This window comes from Ictidomys tridecemlineatus, chromosome 3 (genome assembly GCF_052094955.1).
Source record: "Ictidomys tridecemlineatus isolate mIctTri1 chromosome 3, mIctTri1.hap1, whole genome shotgun sequence".
Classification (NCBI taxonomy): domain Eukaryota; kingdom Metazoa; phylum Chordata; class Mammalia; order Rodentia; family Sciuridae; genus Ictidomys; species Ictidomys tridecemlineatus.
The window spans coordinates 206,737,486-206,756,061 of record NC_135479.1 but is presented as its reverse complement, the minus strand read 5'-3'; the positions used below and the strand labels follow the sequence as shown (position 1 = coordinate 206,756,061).

At 39.7% G+C, this 18,576-nt stretch overlaps 2 protein-coding genes across 3 annotated transcripts in view; both read right to left on the bottom strand.

Annotated features, from left to right (window-relative positions):
* The window catches only part of Slc5a3 (solute carrier family 5 member 3), a 31,175-nt gene extending 26,145 nt beyond the window's left edge, over positions 1-5,030 (bottom strand). The window contains exon 1 of the mRNA XM_078044586.1: positions 4,891-5,030. The gene's annotated coding sequence lies outside the window, so the exon portion shown is untranslated. The remainder of the gene's footprint in view (positions 1-4,890) is intronic.
* Mrps6 (mitochondrial ribosomal protein S6) overlaps positions 1-5,428 on the bottom strand; it is a 65,964-nt gene extending 60,536 nt beyond the window's left edge. The window contains exon 1 of one of the 2 annotated variants that reach the window (XM_078044589.1): positions 5,372-5,428. In XM_078044589.1, coding sequence (XP_077900715.1) covers positions 5,372-5,413 — 42 coding nt within the window. In that variant the 5' untranslated portion in view covers positions 5,414-5,428. Of the gene's footprint in view, positions 1-4,890; positions 5,031-5,371 lie in introns of those variants that run through there. The other variant, XM_078044588.1, reaches the window with a different exon arrangement.
* Between the last annotated feature and the right edge of the window lie 13,148 nt (positions 5,429-18,576).

Below are 18,576 nucleotides of genomic sequence, written 5' to 3'. Positions count from 1 at the left end.
AACCTGTGAGAATATTAGAAACAAATTCTAACACAAAGCCAATAATGTAAACTAGCAAAAGATAATAAATGGCAAACAGATTTTTATACATATGAATAATCATACAATATACCATTCTCTCTCTACCCTTCCCTTCCATTATGATGGTAAGTCAAATTTCTGTATTTGGTATTTCTTTCAGATGAGCTATTCCTATACTATGAACATAGCAATGGTACCAGATGAAAAACATTACTTTAGAATTTAGCCCTCATTGCTTTTAAACATTTAAAGTAATTTATATAATCTTTAAAAATAAATAAATAAAACGATTCAATGGCAGCCTGCATAAAAATACTAGACATAAGTAGACTTTAAAAACCTATAAATATCAGTATTGAATATGCAAGTTTTTTTTTTTTTTAAATTAGGGCAGAATTGTCAACTTCTGCATTCTTCACACATACAAACCATATCTGGTGAGGAAGGACTCCTTACCCCCAAGCCACTCCTTGTAACTTAGCTGTAGCTCAGGGGCACAACAGGACTCCTTCTTCAATCACTTGCTGCAGCAATAGGCTGTAACCCAAGAAAACTTTAATACCAGATGAAAGCATAACATTGCCCACCAAGTTCACACCTTTCACTACTGAAAAACTATTTTAACTTGTCTCATTTCAGACAAAGCAATTATTAAAAATACAGGCTAAGCTGCTGTTGAGAGGGCCCAAGAGGGAAAAAATGATTATATGACGTTTCCATATGAATTTAAGTCAAGTCTCCCAAGAACAGCAGAAATTACAATATTTCCTAGTTAGAGAATGTGGTCAAGCAAGCCAAGCTAGAATGATACAGGGTTGGCCAGTCCCACACGAGTTCATTAGCACCTGTATCTTCAAAAAAATCTAGAATGCAAATGGTTTATAGGTATTCCAGAATATCCTAAGTAGGACAACAACTCTAGAACAAATACAAAATTTTGCTGAGGTTTTCTAATAAAAAATAAACAATAATAAAAAAGACCCAAGTGAAGAAAAAACAAGAAAATCTCTTCACAGGACAACTAAAACACCTACTGCTTTCTTCATTTTAGAAACTAGGAATTTAAATTCAGATTCTATCATAAAACTCTACAAACTACTTTTGGTGAGTTATCTTAAAACAATCTTTTCAATCAACTTAAAACTAAATGGGAAGTATTGAACCTAAAAATATTATTTAATGAAAAACTTTAACATCTCCAAAATAGCTACCAACTTCTTTATTCCTATTTGAAACATACAAAAAGATTATATATACAGTATTTTATGGTACTTGCATGCACTAATTTAGCAATTGAGCTAGTTATTAAACTATTCTCATATAAAAATTCCTGAATGATGAGATTTCAGTGAAAATATTTTCATAGGGCTTTCACAAGTCTAACTACGCCAACTGTGATCATCTTCTGAGCCAACAGAATAAGACATGATAATTAAAGTGCTCCTAAACTAAGTAATGAAAGAATATTTATGTACTGCAAAGATTTTTCTCCTTAAGATTCCTCTCATTACACCCATCCCAGATGTAAAAAAGTTCTAAAGTTTTCTATAGCTTTTTTGGGCTTCCCCACAGTAAGTGATTTTATCACTCATGTGTGGGCAATTTACTCTTACCTAACTGAAATTAAACATCAATTTTTAAAATCTAATTAAGTGAAAAAGTACAATAATCTTTTCCCCCAGGCTCAACAGAAGTGACTGAGAAATCAGAACTCACCCACCAAACCACATGGCCCCTTCTCTCCTATTCACCTGGAAGTTCACATTTCAAGGAGACAAGGTAGAGGCAGAGAAAGCACTCACCATCTTACAATCCTTTTCTTTTTCAGTTGTTAGAAAAGGTCTTCCTCATATTGAGATGAGACTGCCTGAAATCTGCAGCCTTGGTCTTTCCTTTGCAGCTATGTCCTTCCATATTATAGCCTATGAATAACATCTTTTCCAGAAGTGAATAAAACTCTTCTGCTGCTATTTGATGTAGGGATAACAAGACTTCCAAAAATCATTACTCTAAAGACTCGTCTATAAATATGTTTCTAAACAACTTCTTTTTCAAAGTTGGTCATTACTTTCAAAGCCTGGTTTTACAATATTACTTCACTATGTCATATTTCAGAATTTAACTACCCTTTCATCTACTTTTTCTGCTAAAGTAAAAGCAGGGAGAATATAGAAATTACAACTTTTAATACACACATACAAGCTCAACAGTACCTGCAAATATATTTCTTGGGAAAACTTTTATATAAATGCACAAACTTGGAAATATAACAAAAGCAAAGGCTCATGATTATATCCACTCCCAACTGCAAACTGAGAAAAAAGATGGTATTGCAAATTCTAAGTGACTGATTAACACACAATCATGTAATAAAAAAGTACTTTTTCTATAGACTACACCCTGGTATCTTTCTACAGGAACTCCCACAAGTGCTTTTCCTACAGTAGAGATATTTTAAGAATCTCAACATAGTATTTTTACTTAAAAACTGTAAGCTCAATTTTAAGGAGTGAAGCTAGAAGTCAAATAGAACAAAATAATAGGGGTGGAGAGGGAGACTTAACATCCCCAAAGAGAGCAAGAATGCTCTTCAGGCATAGAAAAGAAACAGGAAAACAGCTCTAGGAATCTAAAAGACTGGAAAAAAATAGTCTTCTCTATCTGCTACAAAAGTTGTTTAATATATTTCCTCAATTCTGAAACATATAAATGGATTATATGGAGGATGGAAAGGAAAATACCATCATATTAAAGGACCACACTGTTAAGTGTACTTCCCAGAATCTGAAAACATGAAAAGATATGACAACTGAGAATTAAGGATCTGCAATAGCCTTTCTGCAACAGAAGCACAAACTGCCTCAGGTTGGAGGTGAGTTTTCCCTAGAGCCTGCTAAAGGTGTGCAAGCTCACAGTGGATTTTACATTAAAGAAGCCTACTGTTATTTTCCCTCAAGAAGTCACCCTATGGTTAGAATCCAATTTTGCTAAAATTGAAAACAAGCAAAACCTTTTAAGTCTTTATTTTACCCATTTACAACTAACTCTAAGATAATTTTTTGTATAAAAAAGTGACAAACTTTTGTTACTGTTTAATCTTAGTTTATTTAGGTCAAAGATTCCCTGGACACAACTTCAACATAGTTACAACATTTTATCTACTGTCATTAATGCCTCCTCCTATAGGGCATTCTGAATTATCTACTTTCTAAGTGTTTTTGTCCCCTGCCTTCAAATATTTCAAGGAAGGCATTTAATCATTGTTTTAACCAAATTACACCAGGTTTGGCTTATCTAACTGGAATAAAAACTATGCTCCACACCTGGAAATTGTGAATACTGGGTGTTAAAAGAGAAAAGCAAAAAAGAAAACAAGCAGCATGGTAAAGGAAATACATTTAACCAACATACTTAAAGTCATGTTAACCAAAGAACAACACAGAATCTTCATTTTAATAAGATTTATGAAATGAGCAAATACACCCTAACCTGCTACCTCCCTAAAACAAGAAAAGTAATGAAGGAATTTCAGCAACCACATTTCCTAAATACTGCCTAAAAAGCACAGTTAAAGGGAGGGCTCAAGCAATTTCCACTTAAGTAAAAATGTTCTTTTTAATAATTTGGTCTTTTTCTTTTTTTCATTGTTCCTCTTAAAGCTCTATATTCTGGTAATGAGCCAAGGCAGAGGAATATAAACACGCTAAACAATACAATCTTAACTTCTCCGAAGTGCAGGGAGACCAAGCCTGGGGACACAATGGCACGCCTGAAAAGACTCTCATGACCTGATCAGGCGGCCCTGGTGTCCTTTCCCTGACGACCAAGCATACCTCGTTAACAACCTCTCCATGCTCCGTGATCATTAATTTTTCAATACAGCCTAGACGATGATCCCAGGTTCAGTTAAACTCGGTAAGTTACCCTTCGAAAATGACCCAAAGCTCGATCCAAACATAAAATGCGTCCACATCCCTGCCGCTGTAGAAAGATGTTTCCAAAATTCAGACGAAGTACCAACGCTTCTTGTTTTTTATTATACCTGGTGGGGAGAGGGGAGTGCATACACCACACACTACGTTACCAAATTCTCGGAAGAATGGGGGTTTCAGCGACGACTGGAGTGCCCGACCCAGAACAGAGGACGAAGAGCTGCCTCGGCCGCCGGCCCCTGTCCTCGGCCACGCCATCACCTCAAGTGAACGGGCTGCTGGTTCGCTTATCCCTCCAAACCTGAAAGCCCCCCCTCAAGATCAATCAAAAACGGGGGAGTGGGGGGAGAAAAGTGTCTTCGGAAGGCGCAAGCAAGGCCACAACTTGGATGAATGAAACTGGGCTAAGGGCACCCGCAGCAGGACTGTCGCTGAAGTCAGAAAAAGAGAAGTCAAAAGATTTTTTTAGCGTGAGAGCGGTTACAAGCGAGTGGTGTAGATAACTGCACAAACACGCTTTGGAACAACGTTTTATTGAGCGCGGACGTTGCAGGCGGCGGCGGCGGCCGGCAGGCGGGACGGGGTGGGCGCGGGACCGACGACAAGCAGCTTCGTGACGGGCGCTCGCGCGTGTCCTCCCGCGGACCTTCCACTGGACTCCGCGCGCCGTGCGAGGGGGCGCCCGCCCCGCGCCGGCCGGCCGAGTGCGAAGCAGACCCTTCCGCGGCCGCGCACACGCGCAGGCACACCCCCGCCTCCCGCGTGCACGCGGCCGGGCCGAGCGGGCCTGCGCGCGCCCCCTCCGCCTCCCTCCCCGGCCTCCCCGGGGCCGCGCTGGGAGGCCCGCAGTCCCGCTACCCCGGCACGCGGGGGGCGGCGGCCTAGCGGCGGCGGGGTACCCACGCGGGAACACGGGCTCTGAGGGAAGGTCACTCACCCGCTGCATGGCTTTCAGGATCAAAGCCAGCTCGTAGCGGGGCATGCCCGAACACTAGGTGCGCGGCTCCGAACCGAGCCGGGTCCAGGGACGCGGAGGGGCGGGGATCTGAAGGGGAACCGGGCAGGGAAGTGCTGGTGGTTGGGCCGAACGGCTCCCGGGCGGCGAAAGCACGCTCCGGCCGCGCGAGCCCGGGCTTAAAGGCGCTGGCAGCTGCGCAGACGGCGCGCCACGCCCCCTCGGCGCGCCACGCCCCCGCGCGGCCGGCCCCCCGCCCCTCCCGCCGGCCCGCCGGCCGCTGGCCGGCCGCCCCCACAGCCCGGCTCCGCGCGGCGCCCACGGGCCGGGACCCCCGGGCCTCGCGGCTGCTGTGCGGACACGGCCCCTTGAGCGCGGTCCAGAGCGGTTCGCGGAAGCAGCAAACCTCCTCGCCGCCTCCCCCTGCGTGGCCCCGCCTCCGCAGGCCGCTCCTTCTACCTACGGCTCTCGAATGGGCTGGAACTTTCCATGCCTGCCGTCTCATCCTGGGCGGCGGGCGAGCGTGTGCTCGCTGTGCGCGTGCGCTGCGGTGCGGCCTCGTCCTTGCGCGCGCCCCTCGCCCCGACTCCCCGGCGCGAGGGACCTTCCCCGCGGAAGGCAGTGTCCAAGCCGGACCCGGGCTGCCCCAGCGCACGGCGGTGCGCCAGGCTGCCGGAAGCGTTCTTGCTCGGGTGCGCGGGCCTGCCACTTGTTCTCCGCCCGCACCCCGCTGCCCTGGCGCGCCTACCCAAGGCCCCCTCCCCGATGAGGGGGCGCAGGCCACGGGCTGCGGTGCGCGGCTTCGGGTCCAGCTCCATCTCTTGGCGGCTTCGTGACCTTGTGCAGGCTCCTTTTTGCGGAAAGTGGGATGTGATGCCTCTGAGTGAATTGATGCACTTAACGGCAAAAGGGTACCTGATGCAGACAGAGCGAGGGGCGACCCGGGTATTTGTTGTGTGTGCCTGCCTGATGCAGGAGTTGTTGCCAGGGCAAGGCTAATACTTTGACTTTATATATTCCTCGAATATTTGCTTAAGTTTTATTTAAAGGATAGGCCGAGGTTAGCCACCGTCAGGGATGGTGAGCTTGTCCTGAAAGAGAAGATTGGGGGATCAAGGGGTCACAGCCTGTGCTCTCCTGACCTCCAGGAACACACGCACACAGGGCTCACTTCCCCCTCCAACCACTGGTGGGAAATGCCATTTTCTCAGGCTCCACTACTTAGAGATGGAGTCCCTTGTAAAGGCTTCGTCTGCCCCCTTGCTGGTCCCATTTAAAGGGTTTGTAAGGGAAATATTTGTCAACTCTAAAGTGCTTAAACGATAATTGGCAAACATTTATTGAGAATCCACTCTTATCAGGCACCATGCTAAGGCTGTTGCATGTGTCTCGTAAAATTCTCACAACAGCCATATGAAGCAAGAACTATTAACCTCATTTTAGGTGTTTGGAAATACAGGCATGCAGAGATAATGTAACCAGTCCAAGGTCATGCACATAACAGTAGAAACAAAATTTGGATCTAGACTATCTAAAGGCTGCGCCCATACTCTTGGGCACCACACTACATTTCCCTACACAAATGGATGAGCTGGGGTTATTCAGCGAATTAATTCCCTGAGCACTTTTGTCACCTTACCCAGAGTCCTTACCATTTTACATCTACCTCCATTCTGGACTAAAGATGAGGAGGATGCTTGAACACAAGCTTTTCTGTGACATCTGGGTTTTAATATTTTCTGTCCTTGTTCTCAACCCGTGTTCTTCTGAATGAAACCACACGGGTAATTGATTCAAATTACCTAGTTAATGTCAACTTCCTTCACTTTTAGTTTAAAGGAGTAGCATACTTAACAGAAGGAAACAAGGAATTTCTGGACCCTCAGGATTGAGTTACAGATTATTCTAGGATAATCCCTGCTTCACCTCTTCTTCCTTTTGTTAATTACATGACCCACTTATTTGGGAATGAGAAAATATGAACCAAGCATTTATGTACCAAGCAAAGGCCAAGGCAATACCATGAACTGACTCAACTTGGAGCATTTCCTCTTGGAAGCTCCACAGGGTTTTTTTGTTGTGTTTTTCCTAATGCCCAGGGGTGAGTGAGTATCTGGCTGCTGCTCTACCCGTCCCACCAACTTGACAAGTGGTATAAGGAAATAAGCCTGATTGCATAACACCTCACCACAGAGCCAGCACCCCCCAAAACTCTCCCAAGCTGTTGACCACCCACAGACTCATTATTTCTTAAGGGGAGAAACAGGGCAACTACACTGATTTTTTTTCCTTCTCAACTTTGTTTTTTTTTTAAATAAATGGTTACTGGTGGCTTTTTTTAGTTAATAAATGCTAGTGACTTCATTTTAAAAAATTTTTTTTCTTAAAATCTTGGGAAACGCTGCTGCAAATTTAGTATTTTACAACTAAAACTAACTTAAATTTACCAAAACAATTTTTAACTGTACTCAATATGTAGAATATAAAGCATTACTGCAGTATCTAATGTAATAATAAAATAATGCCTCTACCTCTTAAGAGTTTCCAAAACATTTAATATGATGGGTGTTTAAGATTAACCAGAAGTTTTGATTGATTAATTTTCAAGTAAGTTCTTTTGAGAACAAATAGGAAAGAAGATTAAGAATAGAAGTTGGGAGTCCAGTCCTATTTAAAAAAAAAAAAAAAAAGATAACCTTAGACTATGCCTTGGGTGAATTTAATCACCTCTACCTTCTTATATTCTATTGCTGTATAATGAGACTTGAACTTGAGTTTTCCACCTTTAATTCTCAAAGACAGCTATTTATTTTTTAACCATTTTGAGCATTCACCAGCATTCACCTGGAAGCATTCAAATGCTTTGCATGTATTAACATTCAGTTCTTACCACAAAGACAGGTATTATCAGGGCTGGGGCTATATCTCAGTGGCAGAGCACTTGCCTAGCATGTGTGAGGCACTGGGTTGGATCCTTAGCACCACATAAAAATAAACAAATAAAATAAAGGCATGCTCTTCATATACAACTACCAAAAAAATTTTTTTTAAAGATAGGTATTATCAATTCTCTCACTTTACACAAAAGGAAAGTGAGACTTAATAGACCTCAGCAACTTGCCCCAAATCATACAGAACTCTGGACCTGCACAGTTAGCCCCAATACCACATAGCATCTCAATATTTACTAGCCAGCAACAACTACGCAACTATCAGTCAATCAACAGTCTTTTATTGAGGCCCTACTATATCTTCCCCTTCCTATGTAATTGCAGGATCCCACCCCCAGCACCCATATTCTCCTTGGGCACAGGCTTCTTGCTCCTGCCCTCAAGCTATATAGGTCTCCTGTCACTAGGAGGAAAAAAAGCCTTATCTTAATCCTGTCACCCTCTCAATTTATCATTCTTCTTTCTTCTAGTCACATTTCTCCAAGAGTGTCAGACCCCACTGCATCTCCTCCCCACCTTTGCAAACCGTTCACCTGCGCCATCACCAGTGGTCTTCTCTTCCCTCACTGAGTAGCTGTTTCTCAGGCCTCATTGTCAGGGCCCCTCTGTAATCTCAGTGGTCTCTTCTTTACTGCCTAAGACTCTGCGCTGTGCTTTTGGGGTTTTCCTTTACATCTTTGGTCCCTTTTCTTGATTCCTTCCTGCCCCTCCATGTGACTGTTCTCCAAAGCAAGGAAGAATTCCAATAGCAAGGATCTAAGACAGGACCTGCACCTAACCTGCTGCCCTGTTATTCAAGGGCATTGGAGTTTGGCTCTGAACAACACTCAGTTGATCTTTTCTGCCAGGATCCCAGTGTACCAAAACAGTGTAGGTGGGCAGTAGAAGGTGAGTAAAATGAAGGATCTCCTTGCTGTAGATAAGGAATCTGATAAGGAAACAAGGTAAATTATTTAGTGTAAGACATAGAACCCTGGGCTTGTTTAACTCAAAGGGGAAAAAAGAAATAACATTTAAAAAAAAAAAACTTTGTTTACCAAATTATTCTTCCTATCCTACGCTCTGTGCTCTGGCGTTAGTTTTTCTATTGCTGTTGGATTAATTCTCAGAGAAATACCATCCTTCTGAATTCCGAAAATTGAGTTCAAATTATCACTGGGAAGAGGTAAGACAAAAAACATTCTGCTCATGTAGCCTGTCTCTAAATACACCCCTCAGAGACTGAAGGAATATGAGTATTTTCAGCTATTGGAGAAGTGATCCCACAGTAGAATCAAGTCAGATTCTAAACTGTCACAATCACTACCTATAGTCTTCCTATAATCTACCCATAATCTTCCCCTTGATAAAAAGGGAGCCTCCATTTGTGGCATAGTTCAGGGCCTGTCCTGTATCTCCCTTCACAGAGACCTGAGATTGTTCCATAGCTAACTGCTCTCGGGACCTGGTCCTCATAAAACCCTGATTCTTCTCGTTCGATCGCCCAAACTAAGTCACAGCATTTCAAACTTGTTTACAACTGTTCTATCGGTGAACCCACTGGTCACTCCTAAACCGCTACACACCCCTCAACCACCTCCAGACCCTTTCAGCCATGTCCATTTACTTACCTTTGACTCATCTTTTCTTCTCAGTAAGCCTCTAGGTACTACCTAGACTAATTTTTACCTAACTTAAATTGCCTGTACTATTGGTCCTGTTCCTTGCAGAATGAAATACTGTGTGGAACATGGTTCTTGGCCAGGCATTTTGGGAGCTCTTCAAGCTTTAATCCACCAATTTCCAAATTATGTATTAAACTTTGATCAACTTAGTTTGCTTTTTTGTGGGGTGGGGGGAAAGGGATTCAAATTCAGGCTCCACTTTTAAGAAAAAAGGAAAACCAAAAATCTCTGCAATATAATTTTCCCTTCTGTCTTACTTCTCCTTGCATTGTGTGTGTGTGTGGGGGGAGGGGGGGTTATGTTTGTGGGAGACACACATTTACCATCTTTTTTAAGGAAAGAGATACTGTGTGTTTGTGTGTGTGTGTGTATTAACTCTATGACTTTAAAAGACAAAATACATCCTGCATCTCCACTTGCTGAAGAGTTAGTTTTTCTTCCAATAGTGTTGTGAAATGTCCCCCAACAGCTTGTCACGGGCCCACAAGGGTTCTTGATGTTAAACGTCAATAACATTAGAGGTATGAGACAGCTTTATGTTCTTTCTTCACCAGTGCTAAATACAGAAGAACGCATGTGGAAGCCTTTTGGATTTTTTAAAAAGGAACAAAGGCCTGAGAAGGTTGCCAGCAAATAAAACAACATCTGCAGGGTCTCCAGGAGGCGGAGCTTCCTGGGCCAGGAGCTGAACAAAGGAGCTGGAGAGGACCTGGCAAAAAAGCTGTAGAGCATGTCACTGGGGTGAAGCCAGAGAGGTGCACCTGGGCCTGGCCTGCTGGGCACAAAGGGGTTTTAAGGCTGGAGGTAAAAGGACAGAGGGGATCAGGCCAGGAAGAGATTCTAAGGGGGCCTTCTATATGCAGAATGAGAAAGAAGCTCAGCTGGTGCTGAGGCAGGCCAGAGGGATGGGCCCTGTCGGGGTTGAAGGAGGGAGTTTGGGGAGACAGAATCTGAAGGACTTGGTGACGGATTGCATGTTTCAGGAAGGACTCACAGAACAAGTGTCAAACATGGTGCTGAGGTTTTTTTTCTCAAGGAACGTTCTGAACCAACTTTTGGTTCAGGCCACACACACACTTCCTCAGCTCCTAATTCTTGACTAAAGGTACATTATTTTTTTTTATATTACAATTCAATTCATTTACTCTCCGGGTGTTTTATCTTAATAAATCTTCATAGTAAGATTGTAATTTGATGCACTGGGGTGATATCTTTTATTGCTTTAAATAGTCTCTCTTCAGGGCTTTAACCAAGACAAGAAGGGGGATAGTCCTGTCGCCTGTAATAGGTCTGCCATCTAAATGGTCCCCAAGGAATGTTGATAGATGGGTGTCATGACCACCAGTCAACACTTCCTGGTAAGAAGGTCAATGTACAAGAATTGTCACAAAGTGCATTGCTGTGTGAACATCATCCCACCCCCTGGTGCTGGGACTTGCTGGGACTGATAGGACATCCCCTGTTGGACAACAGGGGAGAAGGCCTTCATGATCAGAGAGCGTTAACAGAGACTTAGTAAGAGGAGCAAGTCCTGTAGGCACCAAATTATACCCAATAGTTCTGCAGTATACATACATTGGCTCAGAGTCAAGTTTGCCTGGATAAAACAATCCTGCTCCTGCTCTGAACTGCTTTGGACTTTCCTTTCACTAAGGAATAAGACAACAGAAAGGTAAGAATGTGTAGGATTCAAAGGGAATTCCAACAGAGAAACTCAGGAAGTTAATAACCATTTGCAGTGGAGAAGATGTCTCACAGTAGGCAAAACCCCTCAAAAGCAGGTCTGAGGGAATATTTTGTAGTTAAGAATATATCAGGCCAGTATATAATATTTCAATAGCATATAGCATATGTATTTCAAGTTGCTCATATTTTTTAAAATAAATCTAACAGCAAAACAGCAGCAGCTATCTATGCTGCAAGGAAAACAAATCCCTTGGGTACAATTAAAATTACGAGATAATTGGCAGCTAGCTATCAGATGATACCTCCCACAATAAATCACCTTGAACTTTTGGCCTAGGTTTACTGAGACCTTAGAATATTCAGGAAATATCTTGGGAACTTAGCTCCCAACTTTTCACTAAGAACACTTTCAATAACCATGTTGACCAGCAGTTCCTCTATAATATTGTTGCAAATGGAACAAATTATTTTAGAGATATATAGTGTTATTATCAAATGATTCCCACAGAGGGTTAACTTTCTGCAGTAATCAGTTAGTAATACTATTAAAGTTGGCTCCAGCTGCGGGCCCACAGGTCTGTCTGGATTCAGGCAGCACCCTGGGTAAGTGCCACATGCAGCAGCAACATTCTAAGACCGAGATCCCTTCTGTTTCCCGCTTCACTCCCACTCACCTGGTTACCATGAGGCACAGCCTCCATGCTTCGAGCAAAAAATCTTTCTGAAAATGCAAATGTGAATCAGTTTTTTCCCTGCTTAAATACTTCAGGGATTCCCCATTGCCCTCAGGGTGAAGTCCAAACTTCATGGGGTTTATAAGGCCCTTCGTTCTGTAGGAGCCCCCTGCCTGCTGCCATCTATCTGGCCACTCCTCACCATGCCATTCCATCCCACACGTCCCCAAGTTCTTTATGAATTTTCCCTTCTGACCTTTGTCCTCTTCCTAGAGCACACACCTTCCTCTTCACCTAGCCTACTCCTATTTTTTCCCTTTTATTATTATGATCCATGTCATACAAATATGGACTTAAACATAGAGAGTTTAAAGAATAACTATTTTGTAAAAATGCCTGAATTCTCTTCCATGCTTCTGTAGAATCACAACCTTTCCCCTACTTTTTTTCTTTGCTTTTATCATTTATATATGCATTCCTAAGCAACAGCTTGTTGTTTGAACATTGTGTGCTTTGCTTTTTCTCTCCAGTATTGTATTTGTGAGATTCAACCTATATATTTTCATTGTTGATACTATTCTTTTGTAAAACTAAACCACTATTTATCCATTCTACTGTGTTGTTTGTTCTGGGGTTATCCATTACAAATAACAATGCTGAGAATATCCTTGTACATGTAGACTCAAGTCTATATGTACAGATGCAAAACTTCCTCTAAAGGCCTGGGCCCGGAAATGGAATGGAAATGGAATGCTACATCCCATGGTATGTAAAAAATTCATTCAGCTTTTCTAGATAATCCCAAATGGTTTTCCAAAGTGGTGGTACTAGTTTGTATATGATGTTGCTAACTCCAAGACTCAATTTTTACAATTGTTCAAATCAAATTTGAAGTACCAATTGTATTTCAAAAACTTTAAAAATATAAATTGGTTATCAGGAAGCCTATCCAAATGCTGAAAAGACTGTTTCAGGTATCCTCCATCTGTAAACTGTTAGCATCTGTGCTTACTCCATGTCACGCTAATCACACCTTGTTGCATACACATAACAGATGTGAAGGGAAGCTGCTCAGATCCCCAACTGATTTCCCTCTGGACTCACTGCTCCATTATAACTAAGACCATTTGTCCCTCAGATTTCTCCCAGTCAATGACTGAGCATGATGGAGGTATGAAACCAGGTTCATTTCTATGACACACAGGACTGATCTGAGGATTATTATACCCAGAATACATAGGGAAACTCAAAACTCAACAATAGGAAAATAATCCAGTTTGCAAAGCGGGCAAAACCCCAAATTTTCAATAGACACATCATTAAAGAAGATGGCAAGTAAGCCATCTATAGATGGTATATAAACACATGAAAAGATGTTCAGTATCATTAGTTTTAAGAACATGCAAATTATAACTATAATGAGATATTACTAAATGCTTATTAGGATGGTTGCAATTGAAATTAATCAAAAGACCAAGTGCAAGAAAGATAGTAACTGAAACAATCACATACTGCTGTTGGAAACATAAAATGATATGATCATTTTAGCAATTTCTTAAAATGTTATACTGGAATATGCCATATGAGCTAATCATTCTACTCTGAGATATGTACAAAAGGTAAATAAATGCATGCACCCATACAAAGAACTGTACACACATGTTCATAACAGCTTTAGTTGTAATAGTCAAAAACCAGAAATGACTCAAAGGACTATCAGTGGGTGACTATGACATGCCCAAACAACAGACTAGTGCTCAGCAATTAAAGGGGTCCAACCATTGATATATTCAACAACATGGATGCCTCTCAATAGAGCTAAGGGTGGGGGGGACAGATAAAAAGAAACACATATTGAATTATTCTATTATTTATAATTCTAGAAAATGTAAACTTGTAGCAACATGAAACAAATCAATGGTTGGTTGGTATGGGAATGAAGCAGAGATATTATATAGCACACAAGGAAACTTTTGGGATGTGATGGATATATTTATTATTTTGATTGGGACAATGGTTTCATGGATATACATGTATGTCTAAACTTACCAAAATTATATATTTAAAGTAAATTTTTTACTTTAAATATGTACAGTTTATTATGTTCCAATTATATTTCAAAAATTCTAAAAAAATAAATCATTCACATTGTTATTGTTCTATGAGGAAAGTCATTGTCTGATAATTCATGGATAAGGGATGACAATTATACCCACCTCTGGAATTTAAATCAATTAAACCGAAAAAAGAACAATAACAACAAAGAGTCCTAATTTTACTTCTTGTACTTTAGGGGTCTTGTTAAGGAAGTCAGATTGTAGGCCAACATGGTAAAGATTTGGGCCTACTTTTTCTTCTATTGGACACAGAGTTTCTAGTCTAGTGCCTATGTGTTTGATTCACTTTGAGTTGATTTTTGTGCAAGATGAGAGATAGAGGTTTAATTTCATTTTGCTACATATGGATTTCCAGTTTTGCCAGCACCATTTGTTGAATAGGCTATCTTTTCTCCAGTGAATGTTTTTGGCACCTTCCTCTAGCATGAGATAACTGTATTGGTGTGAGTTTGTCTGGGTGTCTTCTATTCTGTACCATTGGTCTACATGTCTATTTTGGTGCCAATACCTTGCCATTTTTGTTACTATGGCTCTGTAGTACAGTTTAAAGTCTGGTATAACGATGCCTCCTATTTCCCTTTTCTTGCTAAGGACTGCTTTGGCTATTCTGGGTCTCTTATTTTTCCAAATAAATTTAATATGATTGCTTTTTCTATTTCTATGGAGAATGTCATTGGGATTTCAATATGAATTGCATTAAATCTGTATATTTTTGTTAATATGGCCATTAATTCTGCCTATCCAGAAGCATGGGAGATCTTTCCATTTTCTGAGGTTTTCTTCAATTTCTTTCTTTAGTGTTCTGTAGTTTTCATTATAGAGTTCTTTCACCTCTTTTGTTAGATTGATTCCCAGGGTTTTTGTTTTGTTTTGTTTTGTTTTAAGGCTATTGTGAATGGGGTAGTTTTCCTAATTCTCTTTCAGTGGATTCATCACTGATGTGTAGGAATGTGTTTGATTTATGGGTATTGATTTAATATCCTGCTACTTTGCTGAATTCATTTATTAGTTCCAGAAGTTTTCTGGTGGAATTTTTTGGATCTTCTAGATATAAAATCATCATATAAAATCATCAGCAAATAGTGATAGTTTGAGTTCTTCTTTACCTATTTGTGTCCCTTTAATTTATTTTGTCTGTCTAATTGCTCTGGCTAGAGTTGAATAGAAGTGGTAAAAGAGGACATCTTTGTCTTGTTCCCATTTTTAGAGGGAATGCTTTCAATTTTTCTCTCTTAGAATGATGCTGGCCTTATGTGGGGAGGGGGAAATAAGCTTATGTAGCTTTTACAATGCTGAGGTATGTTCCTACTATCGTTAGTTTTTTCTAGTGTTTTGAACATGAAGTTGTGCCATATTTTGTCAAATCCTTTTTTTTAAAATTTATTTTTTATTCTAATTTGTTATATATGAGAGAAGAATGCATTACAATTCATATTTCACATATGCATTACAATTCATATTACACATATTTTGCATCTATTGAGATGATCATATGATTCTTGTTTTTAAGTCTATTAATATGATGAATCATGTTTATTGATTTCCATATGTTGAACCAATCCTGCATCCCTAGGATGAACCCCACTTGATCATGATGCAGTATCTTTTTTAAATGTTTTTGTATGCAATTTGCCAGAATTTTATTGAGAATTTTTGCACCTATGTTCATCAGGGATATTGGTCTGAAGTTTTCTTTTCTTGATGTGTCTTTGTCTGGTTTTGATATCAGCGTGATATTAGCTTCATAGAATGAGTTTGAAAGGGATCCTTCCTTTTCTATTTCATGGAATACCAAGGAGTATTGGTGTCAATTCTTCTTTGAAAGTCTTGTGAACTTGACTGAGAATTCATCTGGTCCTGGGTTTTTCTTGGTTGGTAGGCTTTTGATGGTATTTTCTATTTCATTACTCGAAATTGATCTATTTAAATCATGTTTGATCTCCTCATTCAATTTGAGTAGGTCATATGTCTCTAAAAATTTGTCAATGTCTTCAATATTTTCTATTTTATCAGAGTATAAATTTTCAAAATAGTTTCTAATTATCTTCTATATTTCAGACATGTCCATTGTGATATTTCCTTCTTTATCTCATATTTTAGTAATTTGAGTTTTCTTTCTCTCTCTTTTTTTTTTTCATTAGCATGGCTTGGGGTTTATCTATTTAATTTATTTTTTCAAAGAACCAATTTTTTGTTTTGTCAAATTTTTTCAATTGTTTCATTTGTTTATATTTTATTGATTTCAGCTCTGATTTTAATTATTTCCTACCTTCTATTGCTTTTGGTATTGATTTTGTTCTTCTTTTTCTAGGGCTTTGAGATGTAGCTTTGAGATGTAGGCCATTTATCTGTTGATATTTTATTCTTTTAATGAATGCTCTCAATGCAATAAACTTTCCACAACTGGGATTGTGGCTCAGTGGTAGAGTGCTTGCCTATCATGCATGAGCCTCAGCCCGACATAAAAATAAAAAGCAAATAAAATAAAGGTATTGTGTTCATATACATCTAAATATACTATATGTGTGTGTGTGTTATAAAACTTTCCTCTTAATACTGCCTTTATAGTGTCCCAGAGATTTTGATATGTTGTATCAGTGTTCTCATTTACCTCTAAGAATTTTTTTTATTTCATCCTTGATTTCTTCTACAATCCATTCATCATTCAATAATGTATTATTTAGTCTCCATTTGTTAGCGTAGTTTCTATTTTTTATTTTATCACTGATTTCTAATTTCATCCCATTATGACCTGTTAGAATGAAGGGTATTATCTCTGGGCCTTTTTTTTTTTTTTTTTGTGTGTGTGTGTGTGTGTGTGTGTGTTTACTAAGAGTTGTTTTGTGGCATAAGATATAGTTTATTTTAGAGAAGGAGTCATGTGCTACTGAGAAGAAAGTATATTCGCTCATTGATGGATGATATATTCTATGTATGTCTGTTAAGTCTAAGTTATTGATTGTTATTTAATTTTATTGTTTCTTTATTTAGTTTTTGTTTAGAAGATCTATCCAGTAGTGAGAGAGGTGTATTAAAGTCACCCAGTATCATTGTGTTGTGGTCTAGTTGATTCTTGAAGTTGAGAAGGGTTTGTTTAATGTACATAGATGCTCCATTGTTTGGGGCATAAATATTTACAATTGTTATGTCTTGCTGATGTATACTTACCTAAAGAAGTATGAAATGTCCTTCTTTGTCTCTTTTGATTAACTTTAGCTTGAAGTCTACTTTTCTGAAATGAGGATAGAAACCCCTGCTTGTTTATACAATCCATATATGAGTGATATGTTTTTTCCAAATCTTTCATCTTCAGCCTGGAGGATGTCTTTGCTCATGAGGTGAGTCTCTTGAAGACAGCATATAGTTGGGTCTTGCTTTTTAATCCATTTTGCTATTCTATGTCTTTTGATTTATGAGTTTAGGCTGTTACCATTATTTGCAGAGAACACCTTATAGTTACCTGTCTTGATTAATATTCAAGTTTTAAAGTCATAATATTCAAATCCTAAGTTCTTCTGAGTCTTTTTGTTTAATGTAGAAGTCTTATAATTTTGATATCTAGTAATTTTTATATGGAAAGAAGTTTAGTCATTTTCATTTTTCTTTAATCAATGTTAAAATGACTCTTAAGTTTGATAGGATAAATCCTTCTAAATAGCCTTATTTATTTATTTATTTGGGGTTGAAGATGAACAGCATGCCTTTATTTTGTTTGTTTATATTTTTATGGTGCTAAGGATTGAACCCAGTGCCCCCACATGAGCTAGGCAAGCGCTCTGCCACTGAGGTACAGCCTCAGCCCAAAATAGTATTATGTATAAACTTATTACTCAATTTCTTTAAACATTTTGAGTATATTTAAAATTAAAATATATCTGATTCTCTAAAACACTTCAAGCACCTGACATTGCAAACTTAGTCTGACAAGTGAGATCTTTCTAGGTCTTTAAGCAATTACTGAAATTTAATAAATCTAGTGAGTTTTCTTAAGATTCATGGCAGATAATTGCCAACCGTTTCTCATGTGAATTCTCCCTCTTTTTTTTTTTCTTTTACATAAAACCCCTGGGTTTTCATTTGGTTTGTCCATCCAACGACAGATTACATTTACCAGTTTCTTTTGCAGTGGGGTATAATCATGTGACCAAGTCTTGGTTAATGGAATTTGGGCAGATATGAAGAAAGCTACAACCAGGTCATTTCCTTCAAGGTAATTGTCACAGACACTGTTCTTTCTCACTTCCCTTGGATGTGGTGGTGAGCCACCATGAACCACACTGATGGCCCCCAAGCCCACAGAGCCCTCAGAGAGCCAAAGGAGAAAAGGAGCCAAATCTTTAGAAGACCTTAAGGAGAAATGTTGCTTGGCCTCCAGTTCTGACCACTCATTACTAGACTGTAACATAAGAAAAACAGAAGAAAACTTTTATCATCTTTGAGCCATAGGGTTAGACTGTACCCCAGTAACACAGCCTCAGACTACCCATAAACTTAATCATATCCTCTTAAATGTTTTAAATTAAATTCAAGTCTAATGTACCAGGTATTCTAATATGTTAGATTGCCATCAATGTTT